This window comes from Narcine bancroftii, chromosome 2, assembly GCF_036971445.1.
Source record: "Narcine bancroftii isolate sNarBan1 chromosome 2, sNarBan1.hap1, whole genome shotgun sequence".
NCBI lineage: Eukaryota > Metazoa > Chordata > Chondrichthyes > Torpediniformes > Narcinidae > Narcine > Narcine bancroftii.
In genome coordinates, this window is record NC_091470.1 from 333,179,939 (window position 1) to 333,202,097 (window position 22,159).

General features: G+C 36.7%; 1 protein-coding gene across 2 annotated transcripts in view; it reads left to right on the forward strand.

The window, feature by feature from the left end:
- pth1r (parathyroid hormone 1 receptor) overlaps positions 1–22,159 on the forward strand; it is a 162,775-nt gene that overhangs the window by 119,661 nt on the left and 20,955 nt on the right. For both annotated transcript variants that reach the window (XM_069922121.1, XM_069922122.1), the window contains exons 3-5: positions 11,561–11,671; positions 13,357–13,481; positions 17,650–17,744. In XM_069922121.1, coding sequence (XP_069778222.1) covers positions 11,561–11,671; positions 13,357–13,481; positions 17,650–17,744 — 331 coding nt within the window. The remainder of the gene's footprint in view (positions 1–11,560; positions 11,672–13,356; positions 13,482–17,649; positions 17,745–22,159) is intronic.

The window sequence follows — 22,159 nt, forward strand, 5'->3', positions numbered from 1 at the left end:
CCTTGCAAATCCCTTCCCATTTCTTCAAATCTGGGTTTCCCACTCAAAAACCTTAATCTTTGGACCAGAACTGTCTATTTCCACAATTATATTGAAACTAATGTTACCATGATCACTGGATCTGAAGTGCTCCCCAACACATACCTCTGTCACCTGCCCTATCTCATTCCCCAACTGTAGATCCAACACTGCCCCTTCTCTAGTGGGTATCTCAACATATTGCTGCAAAAAACTATCCTGCCCACATTTTACAAATTCTAATCCATCCAGCCCCTTCACAGAATGGGTTTCCCAATCTAAATTAGGAAAATTAAAATTCCCCCACTAACAAAACCCTGTGCTTATTACAAATCTCAGCTATTTCCTTACACATTTGCTCCTCTATTTCTCATTCTCCACTAGATGGTCTATAATACACCCCTATAATTGTAACCTCCTTTTCTATTTTTAATTCTACCCATACCGCCTCCCTTGATGAGCCCTCCAATCTATCTCGCATCAGCGCCACTGTAATATTTTCCCTGACAAGCAATGCCACACCACCCCCTCTTACCCCTCCTATTCTATCATACCTAAAGTGGAAAAATCCTGGAATATTTAGCAGACAGTCACAACCCTCCTGCAACCACATCTCTCTAATCACCACTGCGTCATACTACCAAGTGTCTATCCACACCTTCACCTCGTCCTCTTTCCTTACAATACTCCTATCATTAAAGTAAATGCATTTCAGAGATTTTCCACCTCTTTCCTTCTGCTTGTCCCTATATTTATGGACAACTGTATTGTTTATTACCAACATCCCCTCTCCATCATGGCACTGATCATTTTCCTTCTCAATCACCTGTCTTTCCACCCCCAAACATTGTCTACAAACCTTGTCTATTTGTGGACAAATCTTCTCTTTGCTATTTGGACCCTTCCCCCAACCATACTAGTTTAAAGCCTCCTTAGTAGCTCTAGCAAATGCCCCCAGCAGGATTCTGCTCCCTCTGGGATTCAGGTGCAACCTGTCCATTCGATACAGGTCCCATCTCGCCCAAAAAAGAACCTCCAAGAATTCGAATCCCTGCCCCTTATTCCACCCCTTCAGCTATGCATTCTTCCTCCACCTGATACTATTCTTGCCCTCAATATCACGTGGCACAGGAAGTAATCCAGAGATTATCCCCTTTTCAGTCCTTTTTAGCTCTCAACCTAACACCCTATATTCATTTTTTAGGACCACTTCACTCATCCTCCCTATGTCGTTGGTACCAACATTTACCACGACCTCTGGCTCATTGCCCTCCCCCTTTAGGATGTCATGTACATGAAGTTACATCCCGGACCCTGGGACCAGGGAGGAAAACCACCATCTGATTTTTTTTATTGTATCCACAGAATCGACTATCTGTCCTCCTGATCATTGAATCCTCTAAAATTATTGTCCTTTTCTTCCTTTCCCTACCCTTCTGGGCTACAGAGGCTGACCTTGTGCCAGGGGTACAGCTACAGATGCTTTTGCCAGCCTGATTGTCCCCCCCAACAGTACTCATGGAGGAATACCTATTGTTGAGAGCTACAGGCACAGGGGAGGGTTTCTGGGTATAAAATAAATTGGGATAACAGTGAGATTATGCCATTAATTGTTGGGGATTATACATATTGTCAAAGAAGTACACAATTTAGATGGCAGAAGAATGGGATTCATTATTTGGGGATCAAAACAGATAATGATGAAAAATTTGTATAAAATGAATTACCTCCCCTTGCTTAAAAAGTTGAGGAAGACTTAAATAAATGGATAACTCTTCCAATAGCTTTGATAGGAAGAGTTAACTGTATTAAAATGGATATATTTCCATGCACACAGTACCTCTTTCAGACTCTTCCAATACCATTAACACAGAAGTTTTTTTAAAATTTGAATGTTAATTAGATAGTTTCTTTGGAAAGTTAAGTTAGCCAGAAAAATTAACTTGGAAATACCATATTGAGGATTTGCAATGCCCAAATTTTAAATATTACTATGAGGTAGCCCAATTGAAATTTGCCACTTCCATTTTTTAAAATTAAAAAAAAAATTTTCACGCTATGAACCATATTGACCAGAATACACACAACATTTCCCTTTTGAATATACACAGTGTCATTTTCTCCCCTTTTCCCCCCTCCCTTCCCTCCCTCCTTTCCACCCCCTCCCCACCCACTAAATGTTCAACATATACAATACGTTAAACCCATTAAACAATGTCATCACACAATGAAAATAAACAAGAAAATTATGTCATCTACTTTTACACACTGGGTCTGTTCATTTCATCTTCTTCTCATTCTGTCATTTTAGGTGGTGGAGGTCCGCGGTAGGACCTCTCTGTTGTGTTCCATGTACGGTTCCCAAATTTGTTCGAATACTGTGATGTTATTTCTTAAATTATATGTTATTTTTTCCAATGGAATACATTTATTCATTTCTATGTACCATGGCTGTATCCTCAGGCTATCTTCTGATTTCCAGGTTGGCATTATACATTTTTTTTGCTACAGCTAAGGCTATCATAATAAATTTTTTTGTGCTTCATCCAAATCGAGGCCAAGTTCTTTGCTTCTTATATTACTTAGAAGAAAGATCTCTGGATTTTTTGGTATGTTACTTTTTGTGATTTTATTTAATTCCTGATTTAGATCTTCCCAAAATGTTTCCACTTTCTCACATGCCCAAATTGCATGTACTGTTGTTCCCGTTTCCTTCTTACAGTGAAAACATCTATCTGATACTGTTGGGTCCCATTTATTTAACTTTGGGGTGTGGTGCATAGCCTGTGTGACCAATTATATTGTATCATGTGTAACCTCGTGTTTATTGTATTTCTCACAGTTCCGGAGCATAGCTTTTCCCATGTTTCATTCTTAATCTTTATGTTTAGATCTTGTTCCCATTTTTGTTTGGGTTTACAACTTATTTCATCATTCTCTTTCTCTTGTAATATGATGTACATATTTGTTATAAATCTTTTAATTATCATTGTGTCTGTAATCACATATTAAAAACTGCTTCCTTCTGGTAACCTCAGCCTGCTTCCCAATTTGTACTTCAAGTAGGTTTTCAGTTGGTGGTATGCAAACATTGTACCGTGAGTTATAACATATTTGTACTTCATTTATTCAAAAGATAATAAATTATTTCCCAAAAAACAATTTTCTATTCTTTTGATCCCTTTTCTCTCCCATTCTCTAAAGGAAAGGTTATCTATTGTGAAAGGGATTAGTTGATTTTGCGTCAATATTAATTTTGGTAGTTGGTAATTTGTTTTTTTTCCTTTCTACGTGAATCTTCTTCCAAATGTTGAGCAGATCCTGCAGTACTGGTGAATTCCTACATTGCACCCTTTTTGATGGAAGATACAAGCCTTCATGGGTGGAAATGGAACTGCAAAAACTTGGAGAGAGTAGTAGAATCTCTTGTATATAAATCGGATACTAACCCCACTAGTGGCAGATGACTTTCAAAAGTTTTAGAGTCATCCACCCCCCCCCACCCCTCAAGTAGAACTTTTCAACAATTGTCCATCTCAATCATATTCCCAATGATTCCAGTCCCAAATATTGTTCCGGATCTTCAATATCAATCAGACTCCTTCTTTCCATTCCCATTCCCATTTCTCTTATCAGACACCTTTCTCTTAGGTGACAATGGTCGATCAGCTCCCCATACATCTGGTAAAGAATTAGCAAAAATTAATGCATGATGATCATTCTCAAAAAATTGAGATTGAAAGTTCCCATAGAAAACTTTCAACACGGTGGGGTACCGCAAAGTAAACTTATACCCCTTTCTCCACAACACCTCTTTTGCTGAATTAAATTCCTTATGCCTCTTAATAATCTCCTCTCTCAAGTCAGTATAGAAAAAAATTCTACTGCCTTGAACCATCATTGGAGTTTGATTTTGCTAAGCCTTTTGTATGGCAACTCTTAAAATCATCTCTCTCCTGATAACTCAGACAACAAAGTAAAACCACTCAAGGTGGTTGACCCGGATAGGGTTTCTTCCTCAATGCTCTATGTGCTCTATCCAGTTCCAAACCATCTGGGAAAAATTCAACACCCAATACATCTGGGATCCACTGCTGGAGGTCCTACTATTTTCACATTATTCTGTCAACCTTAATTTTCCAAAGAATCAATCTTCTTCAGCAAATCTCTCTTCTGAATCTCCCATCCTACAAAAGAATCTTCCATTTTATCTATTTTTTCTCTGTTCCATTCCACTTGATCTCTACAATCATGAAATGCCCCTTCAATCTTTTTAAAATGATCTTGTACTGTATCCACCACTTTCAGACATCTATTAACATCAGTTTTAACAACAATCATATCTTTCTTTACAGATGACATTTCTTCACAAATACTGTTCATTTTAACTTTCGTATCCATAAATCCTTAATCCATTTGTAAGGACATCTGTGATGACATATTCTCCATTTGATGAGCAATCCCTTCCAAAATTGTAAAAACTGCTTCAAACCCAGGTTCCCCCATTCCTCCTTGAGACTTACCTTCTTTAACTGCAATGTCTGAAACAAGTTCTTCCTGTCTCCATTCTGATAAGGCAAGACTTCCCTCCTCCTCTTCACCTGCGCTTGTCATTGGCCGGGTCGCTCGGCTGTGGGTCTGGACCCTCACCGATGCAGGGCTGAGTTCCTCAGCTCGTTGTCAGCGGGTCCCCCCACAGCCTAGACTCTATCAAACTCATAATGCACTGCATATGCCCGTCAGTGCCACCGATCATGAAGGCACGTCTCCCGACGGGCCACCACGCACTTCAGGGCCGCCAGGCACAGTTGTGGGGTCGCACAGTGTTGTTGGAAGACACCGCTCGGTTGTTTCACCCGCGCACCACATTGGTGTAGTTTTAGGGAAGATTGATTTTGTGTGTTTTTTATACTGCAAGGTTTTTTTTTGCATTTTACTTTAGAGAAGTTATTTTTATTACTTGAGCAAGGGGAGCTTTTTTTGCTATATACGTGTGAATTTAGAAAATAATAGAATTTTTTAAAATATAGAATGTCTAATTTGAATTTTGTGACTTTTAATGTACAGGGATTGAATAATCTGATTAAGCATAAACGTGTTGGTTTATATTAAAAAGATGAAGGTTGATATTGCTTTTTTGCAAGAAACACGTTTAACTGAAAAAGAACACTTAAAATTGAAGAGAGACTGGGTAGGACATGTAATTGCTTCTTTTAATTCTAAGGTGCGAGGAGTGGCGATTTTTGTTCATTAGAAAATACCGTTTGAATTGGAATCATTTTCTGAAACAGCTGGTCGAATTTTAATGGTGAATTGTAAAATTTTTGCAGAATCATCTAATGTAGATGATGAATGATTTATATCTGAAGCTTTAAATCAGGCTAAGGAAAACATTTTAATTGGAGGGGATTTTAACTGTGATTTAGATCCGCTATTGGATAAATCTCCAAAAAGTATAAAGAAATCAAAGATGCCTGTGCAAATGGCATCTTTGATGAAAGATCTGAATTTAGTTGAGATTTTTAGAAGATTAAACCCAAGAGAAAAAGATTTTTCATTTTATTCATCTAGAAATGATCCATTTTCTAGAATAGATTTGTTTTTGGTATTTGCTCACCTTTAAGCTCAAATTATTCAGGCTGAATATAAGAGCAGGATTGTGTCTGATCATTCCATGTTATTTATATCATGCTGGATCTGAAGTTATTGTTGGAGATTATTGTTGGAGATTCAATGTAATGCTATTGAAGAAACCCAAGTTTGTTAGTTTTGTTAAGGAGCAAATTGTTTCTTTTTTGAATATAAATATGAATTCAGTGTGGAGTAATTTCATTTTATGGGATGTTTTGAAAGCATATTTACATGACCAAATTATTAGTTATTCAGCAAAAGAAAAAAAAGAAGTATTTGGCAGAAAGTTTGACATTGGAGAAACAGATAACTGAGTTGGAAAAAGAGTTTTAGAAAAATTGTACTGAAGATAAAAAGGCAGCATTAACTAAATTGAAATTATGTTATAATACATTGCAAACTTACCAATATGAGCGTCTAATTCAGAGATCTAAGCAGCATTATTATGAATTAGGTAATAGAGCTCATAAAGTATTAGCCTGGCAATTGAAAACAGAACAGGCTTCAGGAACTATTAATGCTGTGAAAAAGAATTCAATAGTTACCTATAAACCTCAGGAAATTAATGATCAATTTTGTTCATTTTATCAGAAATTATATACTTCTGAGGGGGTTTGAGATATGGTTCTATTGAATCTATTTTATCTGCTTTAAATCTGCCAGTGTTAGGAGAAGATGATGTTAAAGAATTGTGATCTCCATTTACAGATGTTGAGATTAAGCAAATTATACAGGAGATGCCAAATGGTAAATCTCCAGGAGATGATGGATTTACTGTTGAGTTTTATAATGTGTTTTATGAGGATTTTCCCCCAATATTTATGGATGTACTTCAACAAATAATGGATGAACAATCATGGCCAGAATTTTGTTCAAATGTGATAATCGCAGTAATACCAAAGAAAGAAAGAGATCCATAGAATGTGGCCTCATACCAGCCAATTTCTTCATTAAATGTAGACTATGAGGTAATAGCTAAAATATTGGCAAATAGACTTGCCAAATATTTACCTCAATTAGTACATGCTGATCAGGCAGGTTTCATTAAAAATAGGTATGCTTCTGATAATATTCTTAGAATCACTACATTGATCAATGCATCGAGTCAGCAACCTGTGCTTGACATGGAAAAAGCATTTGACTGAGTTGAGTGGAATTTTTTATTGAAAGTGCTAGAAAAATTTAAGTTTGGGTTGTTTTTTATTGGTTGGGTTAAGGCATTATATAAAAATCCAGTTGATAGTGTGGTGACAAAATGGCCAAACTTCTTTGTCATTCAAGTAAACATGATCAACATATCAAGGCTGTCCATTGTCACCAGCCTTATTTGCATTGGTCATAGAACCATCAGCTCAAGCAATCAGACAAAATGATAATATTAAAGGGATAAGAATTGCAAATGATGAATATAAGATTAATTTGTTTGCTGATGATGTATTGATATATCTGACACACCCATAATAATCTTTAAAATATTTGCAAAAATGTTTGGAGTGATCTGGTGCACTATCTGGGTATAAAGTAAATTGGGACAAAAGTGAAATATTGCCAATTTCAGATGGAGATTATAGTGAGTGTAAACAGATTACAAAATTACGATGGCCCAATAAAAGTAAATATTTAGGAGTAACAGTTGATGTGAAATATCAATTGTTATATAAATTAAATTATGTACCATTATTGAGAAAGATTAAGATGGATTTGATTAAATGGAAAGATCTTCTGTTGACATTAATAGGTCAGGTAAATTGTATTAAAATGAATATTTTCCCACATATTCAATATCTTTTCCAATCGATTCCACGTTCACTTAAAAAAGTATTTTTTCAAGATTTGAATATGGCAATACAGAAGTTTTTATGGAAGAGGAAGTTAGCAAGAGTAGCATTACAGAAATTGACATGGAAATATGCTTTAGGAGGACTTCAATTACCCCATTTTCAAAATTATTATGAAGCCGCATAATTAAAATTTATTAATACAGTGTTGGATCATGCAACCTCCTAGTTGGGCTAAAGTGGAATTAGCTTGTATTTCTGAGTCTCAGGCTCATCAGTTTATATATAAACTCTGGTTTATTACAGAGATATAACATGCCTGTTTTAAAACATTTATTAGGGATTTGGACTAAAAGGAATTTTGCTATAGGTATGAAGGGTAAGATATCAATTCAAGCTCCATTATATCAAAATAGGTTATTTCTTTTTTGATGAATAATAGGTATTTAAGGGCATGGGAATCTGAAGGCGTAAAGGGGATGGAGGATTGTTTTGAAGAAGGGCAGTTCCTTTCTTTTAATTGACTTAGAGAAAAAAATGGAACATCAGTTAATTCTTTATTTGTTTATTATCAAGTTTGAGCTTTGGTAAGGGATAATTATGGAAAAGAAATGAAATTACCTGAACTAACGAAATTCGAGTTTCTGATTTTGCATACATTAAAAAAGGGTTTTATTTCTGATATGTATGCTTTGTTGCAAGATAGTATGGATAAACCAAATTTAAATAAATCTAGAACTAAATGGGAAGTCTGGAAAAACAACCAACTGAAAAACCTCACAAAGATTAGCGTATACAGAGCCGTTGTCATACCCACACTCCTGTTCGGCTCCGAATCATGGGTCCTCTACCGGCATCACCTACGGCTCCTAGAACGCTTCCACCAGCGTTGTCTCCGCTCCATCCTCAACATTCATTGGAGCGACATCATCCCTAACATCGAAGTACTCGAGATGGCAGAGGCCGACAGCATCGAGTCCATGCTGCTGAAGATCCAGCTGTGCTGGGTAGGTCACGTCTCCAGAATGGAGGACCATCGCCTTCCCAAGATCGTGTTATATGGCGAGCTCTCCACTGGCCACCGTGACAGAGGTGCACCAAAGAAGAGGTACAAGGACTGCCTAAAGAAATCTCTTGGTGCCTGCCACATTGACCACCGCCAGTGGGCTGATATCGCCTCAAACCGTGCATCTTGGCGCCTCACAGTTCGGCGGGCAGCAACCTCCTTTGAAGAAGACCGCAGAGCCCACCTCACTGACAAAAGACAAAGGAGGAAAAACCCAACACCCAACCCCAACCAACCAATTTTCCCCTGCAACCGCTGCAACCGTGTCTGCCTGTCCCGCATCGGATTTGTCAGCCACAATCGAGCCTGCAGCTGACGTGGACTTTTACCCCCTCCATAAATCTTCGTCCGCGAAGCCAAGCCAAAGAAAGATACCTCAAGAGGATTGGGAAGTTATGTGCCAAGATGTGTTACTAAATTATTTAATGTAAGATATAGTTTGGTTAATCATAATTTTTTTACATCAGTTGTACTTGACCCCTGAGAAATTGAAAAAAGCATCATTCTAGTAATGTGGATTTATTTTTTAGATGTGGTTTACATATTGGAACATTTTTAGACGCAGTTTGGTTTTGTGATAAAGTCCAACCATTTGGGGAAAAAAATTAGAGTATTTTTTGAAAAGTTATTTAGGATTAAATTGCCATTAGTTCCAGAAATTTTTTTTCTGGTTTATATTGTTTCACTGACTGGTTTGGGGTTGGACAAGTTTCAGGTTAGCACTAGCAGTAGCATGGAAGTGTATTGCGATTACTTGGAAAGGTGATGTAGAAGTAAATATAAGTCATTAGCAAAATGAATTGAGATCCTGTATTTATATGAAAAAAGTAACTTATAGTTTGCATGATAATTATTCTTTTTTTGTTCAAATGTGGTCACCTTATTTAAAATGTATGGGTTTAGAAATATCTTAAGATATTATATAGTTCATGTTTGAAGCTGGTTGATATATGTTTTTTTTTGCTCTCCTTGTGGGGCGTGCTGAGGGTGGGTTTATATTAGTTTAGTTTAGTTTAGTTTGCTATTATTTTTATGTATTGTTTTTATGTAATTTGAAAATCTTAAATAAAGTTTTAAAAATATATATAAATGGGATATTAGATCTATTTCTAGTGGAAAGAAAGCACCTTCAACCAAGCACATTTTAAGTATTTGGTGCAAATTGAATAATTTAGTTGGAACAAAGGGAAAAAGATCTCCAAAAATACCCTTGACTCAAAATAGATTAATCCCTTTAACAATGGGTAATAAAATTCTACATACATGGTCCATAAAGGGATCAGATATGTGGAAGACTATGGATCAGCAGGTTGATTTATTAACAGCAGCCATACCACAGCTTGAGAAGATGCAAATGTCAGATAAGGAGATACAGCCTTGATGATGATCAAGCTAATAAAGACATTGAAGCTGCTGCCCCTTATCTGAAGATGATGAAGTCTATCCAAAAATTGGGTTTTCTCTCGAGGGGAGGCAGAAATTTGTTCCTTCTCCTTCCTTAGCTGTGCATCACCTAGTGACAAGAGTCACTTTCCGCACAATTGAAGGTGGTACTACTAATATTTTTGACAGGTTTATAAAAAAATATTTAATTGTTTGCAAAAAAATGAATAAAACTTTAATCAAATATCCACAGGCAATGATACAAAAGAAATACTTTTATATTTTTCTCATCATCCCCCCTCCAACCCAAAAGTAAGAAAATAAAGAAACACCTACCATTTGATATACAATAATATTAGCATAGACAATCATTAATTGTTATTAAAAATTACAAATTAAGAGGAGCAGATAAGATAGAAGGGGTGGGCGGAAAATTATCTATAAAATCCATATATGGTTTCCAAATACTATTTTTCTGGGTTTTTTTTGTATTAGATTTACGTTTTAGATGTAGATCTGAGTTTGGAACCTTTTTGTCATTCAATTTGGCAATGCCCTAAGGTTAGACAATTTTGGTTAGGGGGCAGGTAATTATTTTGGAATGAATTATGGGGATCAAATTCCCACAGGACCCAGTTATTTTTATTGAGTGATATTAAGGTTATAAGACCAAAATTAAAATTAAATATTTATCAAATTGAATTTGTGTTAATTGCTTTAGCAATTTCTAGGAAATGTATAGCAATATCATGGAAGTCAGAAATAGATTTAATCATGGAAAGATGGCATGCAGAACTTTGTAATTGTAAAATTAGAGAAAATTACTTTTAATCTGCAAGATAAATACTATGTATTTTTGAAAATATGGAGCCCATATTTACAAAATTTTGCTTGCATATATGAATGACTCTCTGAAGACCTTACCTTTTGGTAATCTCCAATAGATTTTTCTGTATAATTTTTTTATTTTCTTGGCATACTCCAATTTTTCTTCTCTTTTGCTTTTTTCTTCTAAAAATTTAAAAATTAACAAAAAAAAGATATGTGGAAGATTGTTATCTGCAAGGGAAACAAATGTCATTTGAATAATACAATCTTCTGCTACTTTCAATTAAGAACTTTCTTCAGAGATGAATTAGAACCGACCATGATGTTACCAGAGTGCAGTGAAATGGTGATTCTGATTTGAAAGGGGGATGCAAGAAAATTTACATCTGCAATGTATTCCTTACATTGGCCTGTCATAGGGAATGATTAAAGATGTCTGAATATGTCTGCCAGTTGATCTGTGCAGGCTCTCATGACACATCTTGGGACTCCATTGAGCCAGACAGGTTCATCCAATGGAAGGCCACCCTGACGTCCTCAACAGTGACTGTGAGTGTAACTTTGCTTCTAATTGATGTGGATGTCACCTTCCTTTTAGAATCCCATTCAAAATGATCCCAAAACATGTTTAACTCTTTGAGGAATGTTGCACTGCTGGATTCTGTGTTGCTGGACTTTTGTATTCTACGATTATATGCATTCCCTGTCATAGTCTCAGCTTGGCTGTGCTGATCGTTTGAAACTTGAGTTTGGCGCGGCCCTGTCTATGATGGCCTTGGAGTGCTCATACTTGGATTTTTGTAGAGGGCTGGGTCTCCTGACTTGAACCATTCTAGCTTTGTACTTTGCTTCACAGAGAGATATTGTACTCCCCAGTGGGATGGCATCCTTTGCTGGCCAGAAGGATCACCTGGAAAATTGGTTCCAATGCAGTGTCCAGAATACATATATGATTTCAACCATCAAGGTAAGACCTACAAGCTTCCAGGTAACAAATTCTTTCTGACTGCCATATTTCAAGTAGCATTTGTTGGAATGCATCAGAAAGCACACAAAGAAAGAAGAGTTGCTTTAATTGTACATTTTGAAAGTACGCTGTGTGATAGTATAGATTCTATCACCAATGTGTATATGTACATATGTACAGATGATAGTGTAGGATGACTGTGATTGGCTGAGAGTGTAGCCACACCTACTGGCAGGTCTTAAAGGATTGCTCCTAGCCAGACCAGGTCATTCTGGACTGGTTGACCTACTTGTGATACACTCCAGTCTTTTAGTTAATAAAAGTCTTGGTTTGGATCAACAAGTCTTTGGTTCTTTCGATGAGCATTACATTATTGCTCCGAGCCAGACCAGGTCATTCTGGACTGGTCGACCTACTTGTAATATGCTCCAGTCTTTTAGTTAATAAGAGCCTTGGTTTGGATCAACAAGTCTTTTGTTCTTTCGACGCGCATCATACGCTGTATTCTTCAAAGTTACTGAAATCAACCTGAAATTATTTAAATTCCCTTGGTAAATTGCACAGGAGTTAACTTTCCTTTTTTTCTTAAATGGTAAATGATTAAGGAGTTCCTCATCCCTGATAAATGTGTCCTCCCACCCATTGTTCAAGAAGAGTTTTAATCTCATTTTGATGGTTGGCTATCAGCAGATAAGCATTCCCATTAATATTTTTGTCTTAGGATATTTTAGTGAAATACAGAAGTCTGCAAACTCCATGATCGCAGTAAAACACGCAGAAATGGTGGAGGAACTCAGCCAGTCTCACAGCATCCATAGGAGGTAAAGATATATTACCGACTATTGCGGTATACCTTGAAGAAAGGCTCAGGCCCAAATGTCAGTAATATATCTTTACCTTCTAAGGATGCTGTGAGATTGGTTGAGGTCCTCCGGTATTTCTGTGTTTTTTTCAGGATATTTTAGTCCTGTGTTCCTTTGGGATTTTTCTCCTTTTGATGTGGAGTGGCAGAGCGTCATAAACCTATTCTGTGTTTCGTTATCAGTCAAAGAAATTTGACAATAGTTCAATGAACACAGTGATGTAGATACTTCACGTAGCTCATTGAAAGGAAAGCAACATTTAGGCTGATTTTGTTGGCATGGGACAGCTATAAAAAAATGTCTCTTACCCGTTGTTATGGCCATGAGGCTCAAGCCTCACATCTATGCTGGAAATTTAGTTTGGGGCTCTGCCAAATTCTATGAATACTGTAGATTTCCCAACAGGTTGGGGATACATACTGGGATTGAAAATGAATATTTTAATGAGTGATTTGAATTTGAGAACCCTAAATCTCATGGCATTTAATATTGGTCACCAGAAACAATTTCTAAAAGCCTTACTTTAATCAGCTTCAAATAAACCTTTCTTGACCAAACTGGCTAACTATCCACAACAATGATATGAATAATGTGTTTATTCATCTTGGAATCAAACAAATATACCATAGAGTTAAGAAATCACATTTTGTTTGCTGCTCACCTGCAGTACACACATCTCTCTTATATTGCAAAATTACACATGCCTCTCAAACTAAATAGTAAAACAGATAACTTAGTAGTTGCATCAGGGAATCGACAATGGTGGGATGAATAAAGAATAAGAGTGCCTTTGTTACTGACTTACTTTGTGTCATTTGCCAGGCCATGCCTATCGGCAGTGCAGTGTGAATGGAAGTTGGGAGCTTGCACCGAGCAACAATCGAACATGGGCAGATTACACAGAGTGTTCGAGGAACCTTGCACGTTTTAACCTGAGTACAGAAACGGTGACGTACACAAATAAATAATTTTTATTCTTTAGCCTATCTGGATGTTATTAAGCCCTAATATTTACAATTTTATTGAACTAAACAACCTCAGCGTTTATTAGTGTAGCTAGATGATTGAGAAATCTTCCTGTGCTTTGAATAGTTAGAACACCAGAGCAACAGAAGTGAGAGTGAAAGTGGGACATTCGAGTTTTCAAACAACTTTTTAAGCATTATTAAGATTGTGGTCAATCTAGTCATCCATTCATGTTATTTTTTCATCAAGTGGTGTGCCACAAGCATTATTTCTGGAACCTAAGCTGTTAATGTTATGTATTAATAATTTAAAAGATGGGATTGAGTGAAATATATAAAAATGAATGGAAAGTGACCTGTGATAACATAGCAAGAGCACACAAATAGCAGAATTCTTCTAATGAACATCTTATGAGATTTCATTGAAAGTTTTGCAAAAATATATTTATCCACTTCTCAAAATTGTTTTTTCTCTCTCGGGGAGGCAGAGGTTTGTTCCTTCTCCTTCCTTAGCTGTGACAAGAATCACTTTCCGCACAATTGAGGGTGGTAGTAATAATTTTTTTGACAGGTTTATAAAAAAATATTTAATTGTTTGCATCATTAAAAAAATGAATAAAACTTTAATCAAATATCCATAGGCAATGATACAAAAGAAATACTTTTATATATTTCTCCACATCCCCCCTCCAACCCAAAAGTAAGAAAAGGAAAGAAAAGAAAGAAACACCTACATTTAATATACAATAATATGATAATTTTGCAATATCTAATTTTGACTATGAATAAACTCCCTGTTCTTGATTTAGTGGTGCACTTTAAATTGTTATCTGAAATTGTACATTCTTGGGATCTCTTTTGCAAAGAATCCATCCTTTTCTACTGATTTAGATTCTTGAATCATTTGTACAGTAATGCAAAACATTTACTTAGCATTATTTGTCCTACCTCCATCCTCCATAATTAGATATGCTCATCTATTTTCCAGTGATCCTACCCTATTATACATTTTTTTATATTGAGTACATCTCTGGGGCCCAGAAAACTTGTTTTCATGTGATTTTACTATTCCATTCCTTTTCATCTCAACTTTCCTAAGTCATGCTCGTGATAGATATAGGAAGAGTTTTCATCATATGTCACTCTCAAGAAGATGGTGGTGGATTTTTCCTCGGAATTGCTTCAGCCCATGGTGTTTCAATAATTTATCAGTGAGGTGATGTTTGGAATTTGACCCAAAAACTTTGAGTGCATGATGAAGTATGCCCAGGATCTCTTGTGACTTGGAATCTACAGTTCATGGTGTTTTGCTGGTGTATTAGGATATGGTTTTTTTACCTATTACTGTAGATCTGGCAAATATTGCATTAAATTAACTCTAGATGATACCAGAGCTTTAAATCATGTGCCAACTCTTAACTGAAGACTAACAACGTCTTCCATATGTGCAATATCATATGCACAGGATTCACTTAAATATTGTCAAATGGGTGTACAATTTTGTTTTCACCTGCTTCTCTTATCCTTCGACTTCCATCTTTATTGCTAATATTGCCTTTATCTTAAGCAACTTTCTCCATTGACAGTGTAATTTAAAATTAATCTCTAGTTTATTCACAGAATGCAATATACTGAAATATTCTCTTTTCATATTATATCTTTTATTTTACCCTGTGTGCAGGTCATAGTTAAATATTTCCACTATAAATCTTCTGTGTTGTTAATTATTTTGACCAAGTAATTTGGATCAACTACCTTTGGTTTAGTTTAATATTGTCATAGTTTGCAACCCCAGATTAAAAAAGGTTCATCCAATATGGGTATCTCTGGAATCTAATACTGTTACAACATTTTCTCTCATGGTCATTAAACATACTTTGAGGATTTTGATACAATTTAGAAAACATTTTGGTTTAATGAGGTTTTCTCTCTCTAATCCTATTTTTTCTAATTATTTCTTTAAACCTTTCATGACTGATGTAACTTTTAAAGAATGATATAGATTGGGCATAAAACATTTTAAAGATTTATTTGTTGAGGGGAGACTCTCTTCCTTTGAACAACTTTCAGTTAAATATGGACAACCAACTACTTATTTTTTTTATTAACTACAGATTAGAGATTTTTTGCAATCTCAATTACATGCATTTCCTAAGAGGACTGATAAGAAATAAATTGATATAATTTTTAAGTTACAACCTTTCTATAATGGTTCAATATCTAACATTTATGTTGTTGGGAATAAGAGTGGCTCCTTCAGATAAAATTTTTAAAAGCCTGGGAACAGAGCCTACAACTTTTCATTCCTAAAGAAACTTGGAATGTAATTTTCAAATTGGTTAATTGCTCTTCTTTATGTGCCCACCACTCTCTCCCTCAACCTAAAGTAGTCCATAGGGCTCACGTCCAAAGTCAAACTATCTTGTTTTTATGTGGATGTATTTTCTCATCGTGATAAATGGAATAATGGAGATGCTAGAGTATTTCAAACTTTCTCTGCACTTTTTAAAGTTAATTTTAAACTAAATCCCTCAGGTGTTTTATTTGGTATTGTTGGAGAGAGACATAACTTTAATGACATCTGAGCTACATGTTTTATCTTTTATTTCTCTTATGGCTCGGCGGGCGCTGTTGCTCAGATGGAGGGATGTTACCCCATCTAATCATGGTCAATGGTCACGTGACGGAATGTAATGTTTAAACTTAGAGAAAATTAGATGCTCAATTTCCAATTTTAATGTAAATTTTCAAACATTGTGGGGACCCTTTTTGAATTACTTTTGATTTTTTTATGAAGTTAGAAATGTTGATTAATTAGCTCATTTATAACTCTGATAAGAATTCTGTTTTCTTTTGTATTTTTTTGGCCAAACAAGCTTCTTTCTTGGTAGTGGGTTTAGATTTTCATATTTTTATAATAAAAGAATATAATATCAATACAATGCAATCTATTTGATTAAAATGTGGAGTACCCTGGAATGTAATGTATGTTTCTGAATTTTAACATTTATCCATATGTACTCTGTATTTTTGGATGTGAAATTTCAATGTTAATAAAAATATTGAAAGAAAATAAAAGGTTCATCATCACTCAACATTTTGAAGTCTATCTAACTGAACTATTGTCAGAATCTGGTTCAGAATAGAAAAGTATTGATGTACACTGAGAGTCTGGGAAGGAAGTGAATACTGGAGGTCTGGTTTTGGGAATAAGTTCAGAATTCCATCACCATTATAAGACTGGGATTATGTCACCTGAAATAAAAAAAAGGAAGTCTATACTCGTGCTGAGTTTTTTGCAACCCCAACAAGACATCCCAGTGAAATCCTTCTGAAATATAGGAAACTGAATGTAATGCGCAAGAACTCTGCAAAACCAAGGATTCTGCATAAACTGTAGAAATAAGGATTGTAAATTCAGGATTATATTTAAATCTCTTTAATTACCCGAGTGCAAATCAAGGACTGAGTTGAGCAAAAGAGATGGATATTAAAAATGAAAATAAATACATATAGTTGAAAAGTGAATTTTCATTTGGTGGATTAATTTTTCAAAATATTTTATATATGAAACACTACTCCAAACTTTATGTTGTCTCTAAAGATTAGTGGGATATCATATGTACAACAAAGGCATATAAGCATTATAGCTGAAGACTATCCATCAGTATATTCTATTATTGAGCAGAGTTTGTGGAAACTCTGCTCTTGCCTTGAAGCCAATACAAACCACCTCTTGTGACATCTCATTACATTCTGCAGACTTTGAAGTCTGGAATAGTATACTCAAGACCCCTTGTATAGAGCAGTACATCTGGAAATCCAGAAAATGCTGTAGGAAAGAGGTAGAGATAGAGAAATACATTTAATATCACCCTGAAATGGAAAATTGGCATTTATTCTGAGTGTTGTATTATACATTATGTTAACAAAAATATGGCTTCATGTTGTGCCTATTTTAATCAGTGCATCTGCACAGCCATCCCTAGGTAGAGCTGTAAATTCAGCCACACATATTCCCTCCACAGTATGAGCTGTCAGTCGTTCAATTACTAGTCATAAGTTGTGGTGGTGATAGGAGCTCTCTGCATGTTTGTATCTTGTGGCTAATGTGTACCACAGTCTGTGACATCTCATTATTTTCTTTCAGGATATTTTTTATCGTCTGTACCTCATCTACACAGTGGGGTACTCCATCTCATTTGGTTCCTTGACTGTGGCTGTTATTATACTGGGCTATTTCAGGTAAAGTATGTTGTCAGATTGCACCACAGATCCTGTGGGTTTAATATAATTAGCAGGAGAATTTCTGCTTAGGGTAGGGATGATTTCACAACATTTTGTGTTTGATCCATCAGTGATCTCTTGTAAAGGTCTTTTATTTTTAAAACAAATGTATATCACAGCAATTGAAGTTTGGAACTAAAGGATTAATATCAATTAGGTGCCAAAAACATAAGAAACTGGAATAGAAGAACATGCCCTTGTACCTGTTCAACCATTCAATAATTTATCTGATGGCTCAATGATATTTTCTTGCACTGATTCTTTTCAAACCAAAATATCTATTGAACTCTCTATTGATTATATCCAGCAAGTGAGTTGACACAGCCATTTCAAGTCAAAAATGTCATTGCTTAATTTCTATTCTGATGGAAAATGTGGCTTCTCAGTCATGAATAACTGATTCCCCCGTCGCTAGACATTGTGGGCAAGGTAATGTCATCCTAGCATCTGTCCTGTCAACCCCCTTAAGAATTTTGTATGTTTCAATGAGATCATCGGTTGTTCCTTGAAACACATGGATTAATTCCACTGCCACCTATAGAGTCATAGAATGAGAGAGTTGTATAGCACTGATAACCAACTTGGCATTCCAAGTGAGTTCCATTTGCCTGCATTTGGCCTATATCCTTCTAAGCCATTCCTATGTCCATTATAATTGTACTTGCTCCTTTAGCTTCATCTGGCAGCTTGATCCAGATATAGGCTACTCTCTAGTTGAAAATGTTGCCCCTCCAGTGCATTCAGAATATTTCCCCCCTCACAAACCAATGCCCTCTAGTTGTAGAGTTGTCTCTCCTGGGAAATAGACTGAGACCAAGCATCTCATGATTTTATAAACCTCTAAATAGTCACCCTATGCCCCCTATGGTCTAGGGAATAAAAATCTAACCTCTTCCTATAAAACAAACTCCAGCAACATCCAGGTTAATCTCCTCTGAATCCCTTTCTTGATATACTTTCTATACCTGGGCGATCAAATGTGCACGCAGTATTCAAGGTTAAAGGTTCCCTTTATTGTCGCATAATAACACATTAAAAATATAACACATGAAATACTTTAATTTTTGCCTGCCATAAGGCTAAGAGTCACCATTAGTATTGCCCAATGCCCCTTACAGTACGAGAGAATGAGAAGCAAAACTGAGTCCCTTCAGAATCACTTAATGCCTGTGGATTCGCCTCCAGAACTCCCACAGCCTCTGCAGCCACACAGACTCCATTTCAATTCGTCAACTCCTTGAGCTCCAGATCCAAATCTCCGACACAATCAGGAACTTTAACAACTTTAACAATCGGAGCCCTTCAAGAACCCTTCCTGTTCTCAGCATCCTCTCAATTCCCGGCTCCAATATCTGGTTCCCGTGAGACAGTTTCCAGCAGCCCACAGCCTACACGGGTCCCCTGATCACGTCCCCAACAGCCTGCATCCCATGAGAATCCCCCGAATGCGTTGCCCGCCAATATCTGGTTCCATCAGCGGCTGAACCCCTCACTGGGTGGTCAATGTCCTGTACAATGCCTTGTACAACTGTATCATGAAAACACAACTTTTGTCATCAATATCCCACATCATGAAGCAAGCATGCCAAATTCCTTCTTCACCTCCCTGTCTACCTTGGTCACCACTTTCATGGAACTATGCAATCTGCCCACTTCAAAAAATAAAGAAACTAGACAGTACATACTATTGGAGGTGCCATTTCACCAAGGCCTTGTATAATTGGAGTGAAACAAAAAAAATCTGCAGATGCTGGGGCATGTTTTGCACAATTGCGCTTATATAATTGGAGCAAGTAATTTTTACTCTTTTGCGCAAATCAATTATTTGTCAGTAAAGACCAACAAAATATGCTGTTTGCCTTCCTAATAGCTTACTGAATGTCAACTTTCAGTGATTTGTGTACATGACACTAAGTTTTTCTGCACATCAACACCTTTCAACTTTAAATCTGAATCAAATATCATAGAAACTCTGCATGGGAGGCAACCTGTGCTATATGGCCTGGCATTGGATACATACTATGTTCATGAATGCAACCTCACTAAAAGGAATTTAGGATCAAGACAACATTGCCTTGGCACAATGTCAATATGGTTCAACTTTTGTGAAAAGGAAGGATTTGTTGAAATTAGCTGGTGCTGATTGAAGCCTGCCCCAATGTGTTAAAAAGATGCACCTTCTCTACATTAGAACAGCAGCTGACTCTACTTCTGAATTATTTCCCTGATTCTTTAAAGGCCATATTCTGTCCGTCTTATGCTTTTGTAGACCTGGACCCCAAATCTCTTTATCCCCCCTCCGCTTCCATCTTTTGTGAAAGTAGAAAGCGCTTGCTCCTATCTCTTCAGAAACAAACTGATGGACAATTGTCTGCTTTCAAACCTGTTAACCATGGATTTAGACAAGTTAAGAGAATGGGAAAAGACATGAAAAAATGTGAGGTCATCCATTATAGTAGAAAACATAGATAGGTGGTGTTTCTTTTAAATGGTGCAAAATTGATGGATATTAAGGTTCAGAAGGACAAGGGTGCCCTTGGACCAGACTCGCTGTTGGTTCAACAAGCAAATAAAAAGACAAATGACAGGGTGAGCTTTGTCTCAAGAGGATTTATGCACCAAGGTAATGACCTCCTGCTGCTGGTAAGACTATATCCAGAAGAATCTGCCCAGTTCTGGTCTCGGTTCTGAAGGCATAATATACCTCCAATGAGGAGAGGACAGGGAAAGTTCACCAGACTGATTCCAGGGATGACAGGTTGGATGCATGAGAACAGCTTAAATTGACCAGGCCTGCAATTTTTTGAAGTTACAAACATGAGAAGGAATCTCACTGAAATACAAAATGTTTTTTGAAGAGATTGACAGGAGAGGTACAGAATTGGTAATCCTCCAGAACCTGGGGCCACTGGAGTGCAGAATTCACTGCCCAAGACAGTGGGAGAAAAAGAATGGTCAACATTGCGGGCTGGAACCCGTCATTGGGACTGAAGAGTTGTGAAAGCTCATACAGTGAAGGTATTCAAAATAGAAATAGACTTTTAGACATTAACGGAATCAAAGGATACGTGGTTAATTCATTGAAATAATAGGTCACCATAATCATATTGAACAGGGAAACAGGCACAAGGGACCAAATGTCCAAATCCTGATTCTATTTCATATCTTGCATCATTATTTTAGTATTGAAAAAGGTCATGATTCTTGTATTTGGAATTAAAGATAGCAAACTTTCAACTATAGCAACAACATTTTATAATACATTATATTACAATGCTGCATGTATCTCTTTTGTTCTGCTGCACTGTGATAAAGATGAAAACAAATCACCTCATCCATGTATTTTGATATAGTAGGATCTTAACACATTTGAAAAGTAAAAAAATGGTGGCACTGCCAGAAAAGCTGCATTGTCAACCCTGCCATTGGTACGGACCTGGGGAAAGCAAGGAGAGGAGACACAGTGCTCCTTTGCAGGGTTCTACTGCCCAGTTCAACTACTGATGGCCCAAATCAGGCTTTAAATGGCCTGTTAAAGGAGCTGACAGTGTTTTATTTTAAAATCCTGTGACCATGGAGTCTAGACCCAAGATGACTGGCTGCGGCCTCTGGGGAAGCAGAGGATTGGAGGAAGGCATCAGCAAACAAGGAGAACACCCTCTGTTTGAGAAGGAGAGGCAGAGGAGATGAACCGCAGATGACGTTGATCACGGCAGCAGACTAGTGAGGGGCTCGGCAACTGAAGAACACACAGGCAGAGAGTTGCTGGTGAGTTGCAATCAAAGGCCTCACATCAGGCTCCGAACTGTTGGAGACTGGCTGAAAGGATACCAGGTATTGGAACCACGATGCAAGAGGATGAGAAGGGCTCCTGAAAGACCTTGAATGCTGAAGGATTCCTGATCATGTCAGAGTTTTGGATCTGGAGCTCGAGTTGCCGATGAATTGTTTGCAGCTGCAGAGGCTGCAGGAGTGTTGAAGGTGAATCCATGGATACTCAATGAATCTGAAGGGACTCTCCTTTGCTTCTCCCTTTTTGACTGTAAGGGCAGCAGGTAATTTCTGCTGATAGTGAATCTTTGTCTGCCTTATGGAAGACTAATTGCAATTTTGTGTAATGTTACATGTTTTATTAAATGACAATACAGTAAAAGAATCTTGAATTTTGAGATTTGTCAGTTAACTTCAGCAGATACTGCCAACTTTTGATCCAGGCAACTGTGCACCCACTTTCTAATATTCTTGCATCAGGAATTAAATTAATCCTATTCATTTTGCAAAGCTTTGTGACATCCTGAAGCTGTGAATCAAAGTTCATATTTCTTTACATAAAAGGAGGCTTTGTCAATGAGGGACCTTTTTAAAAATAAGAT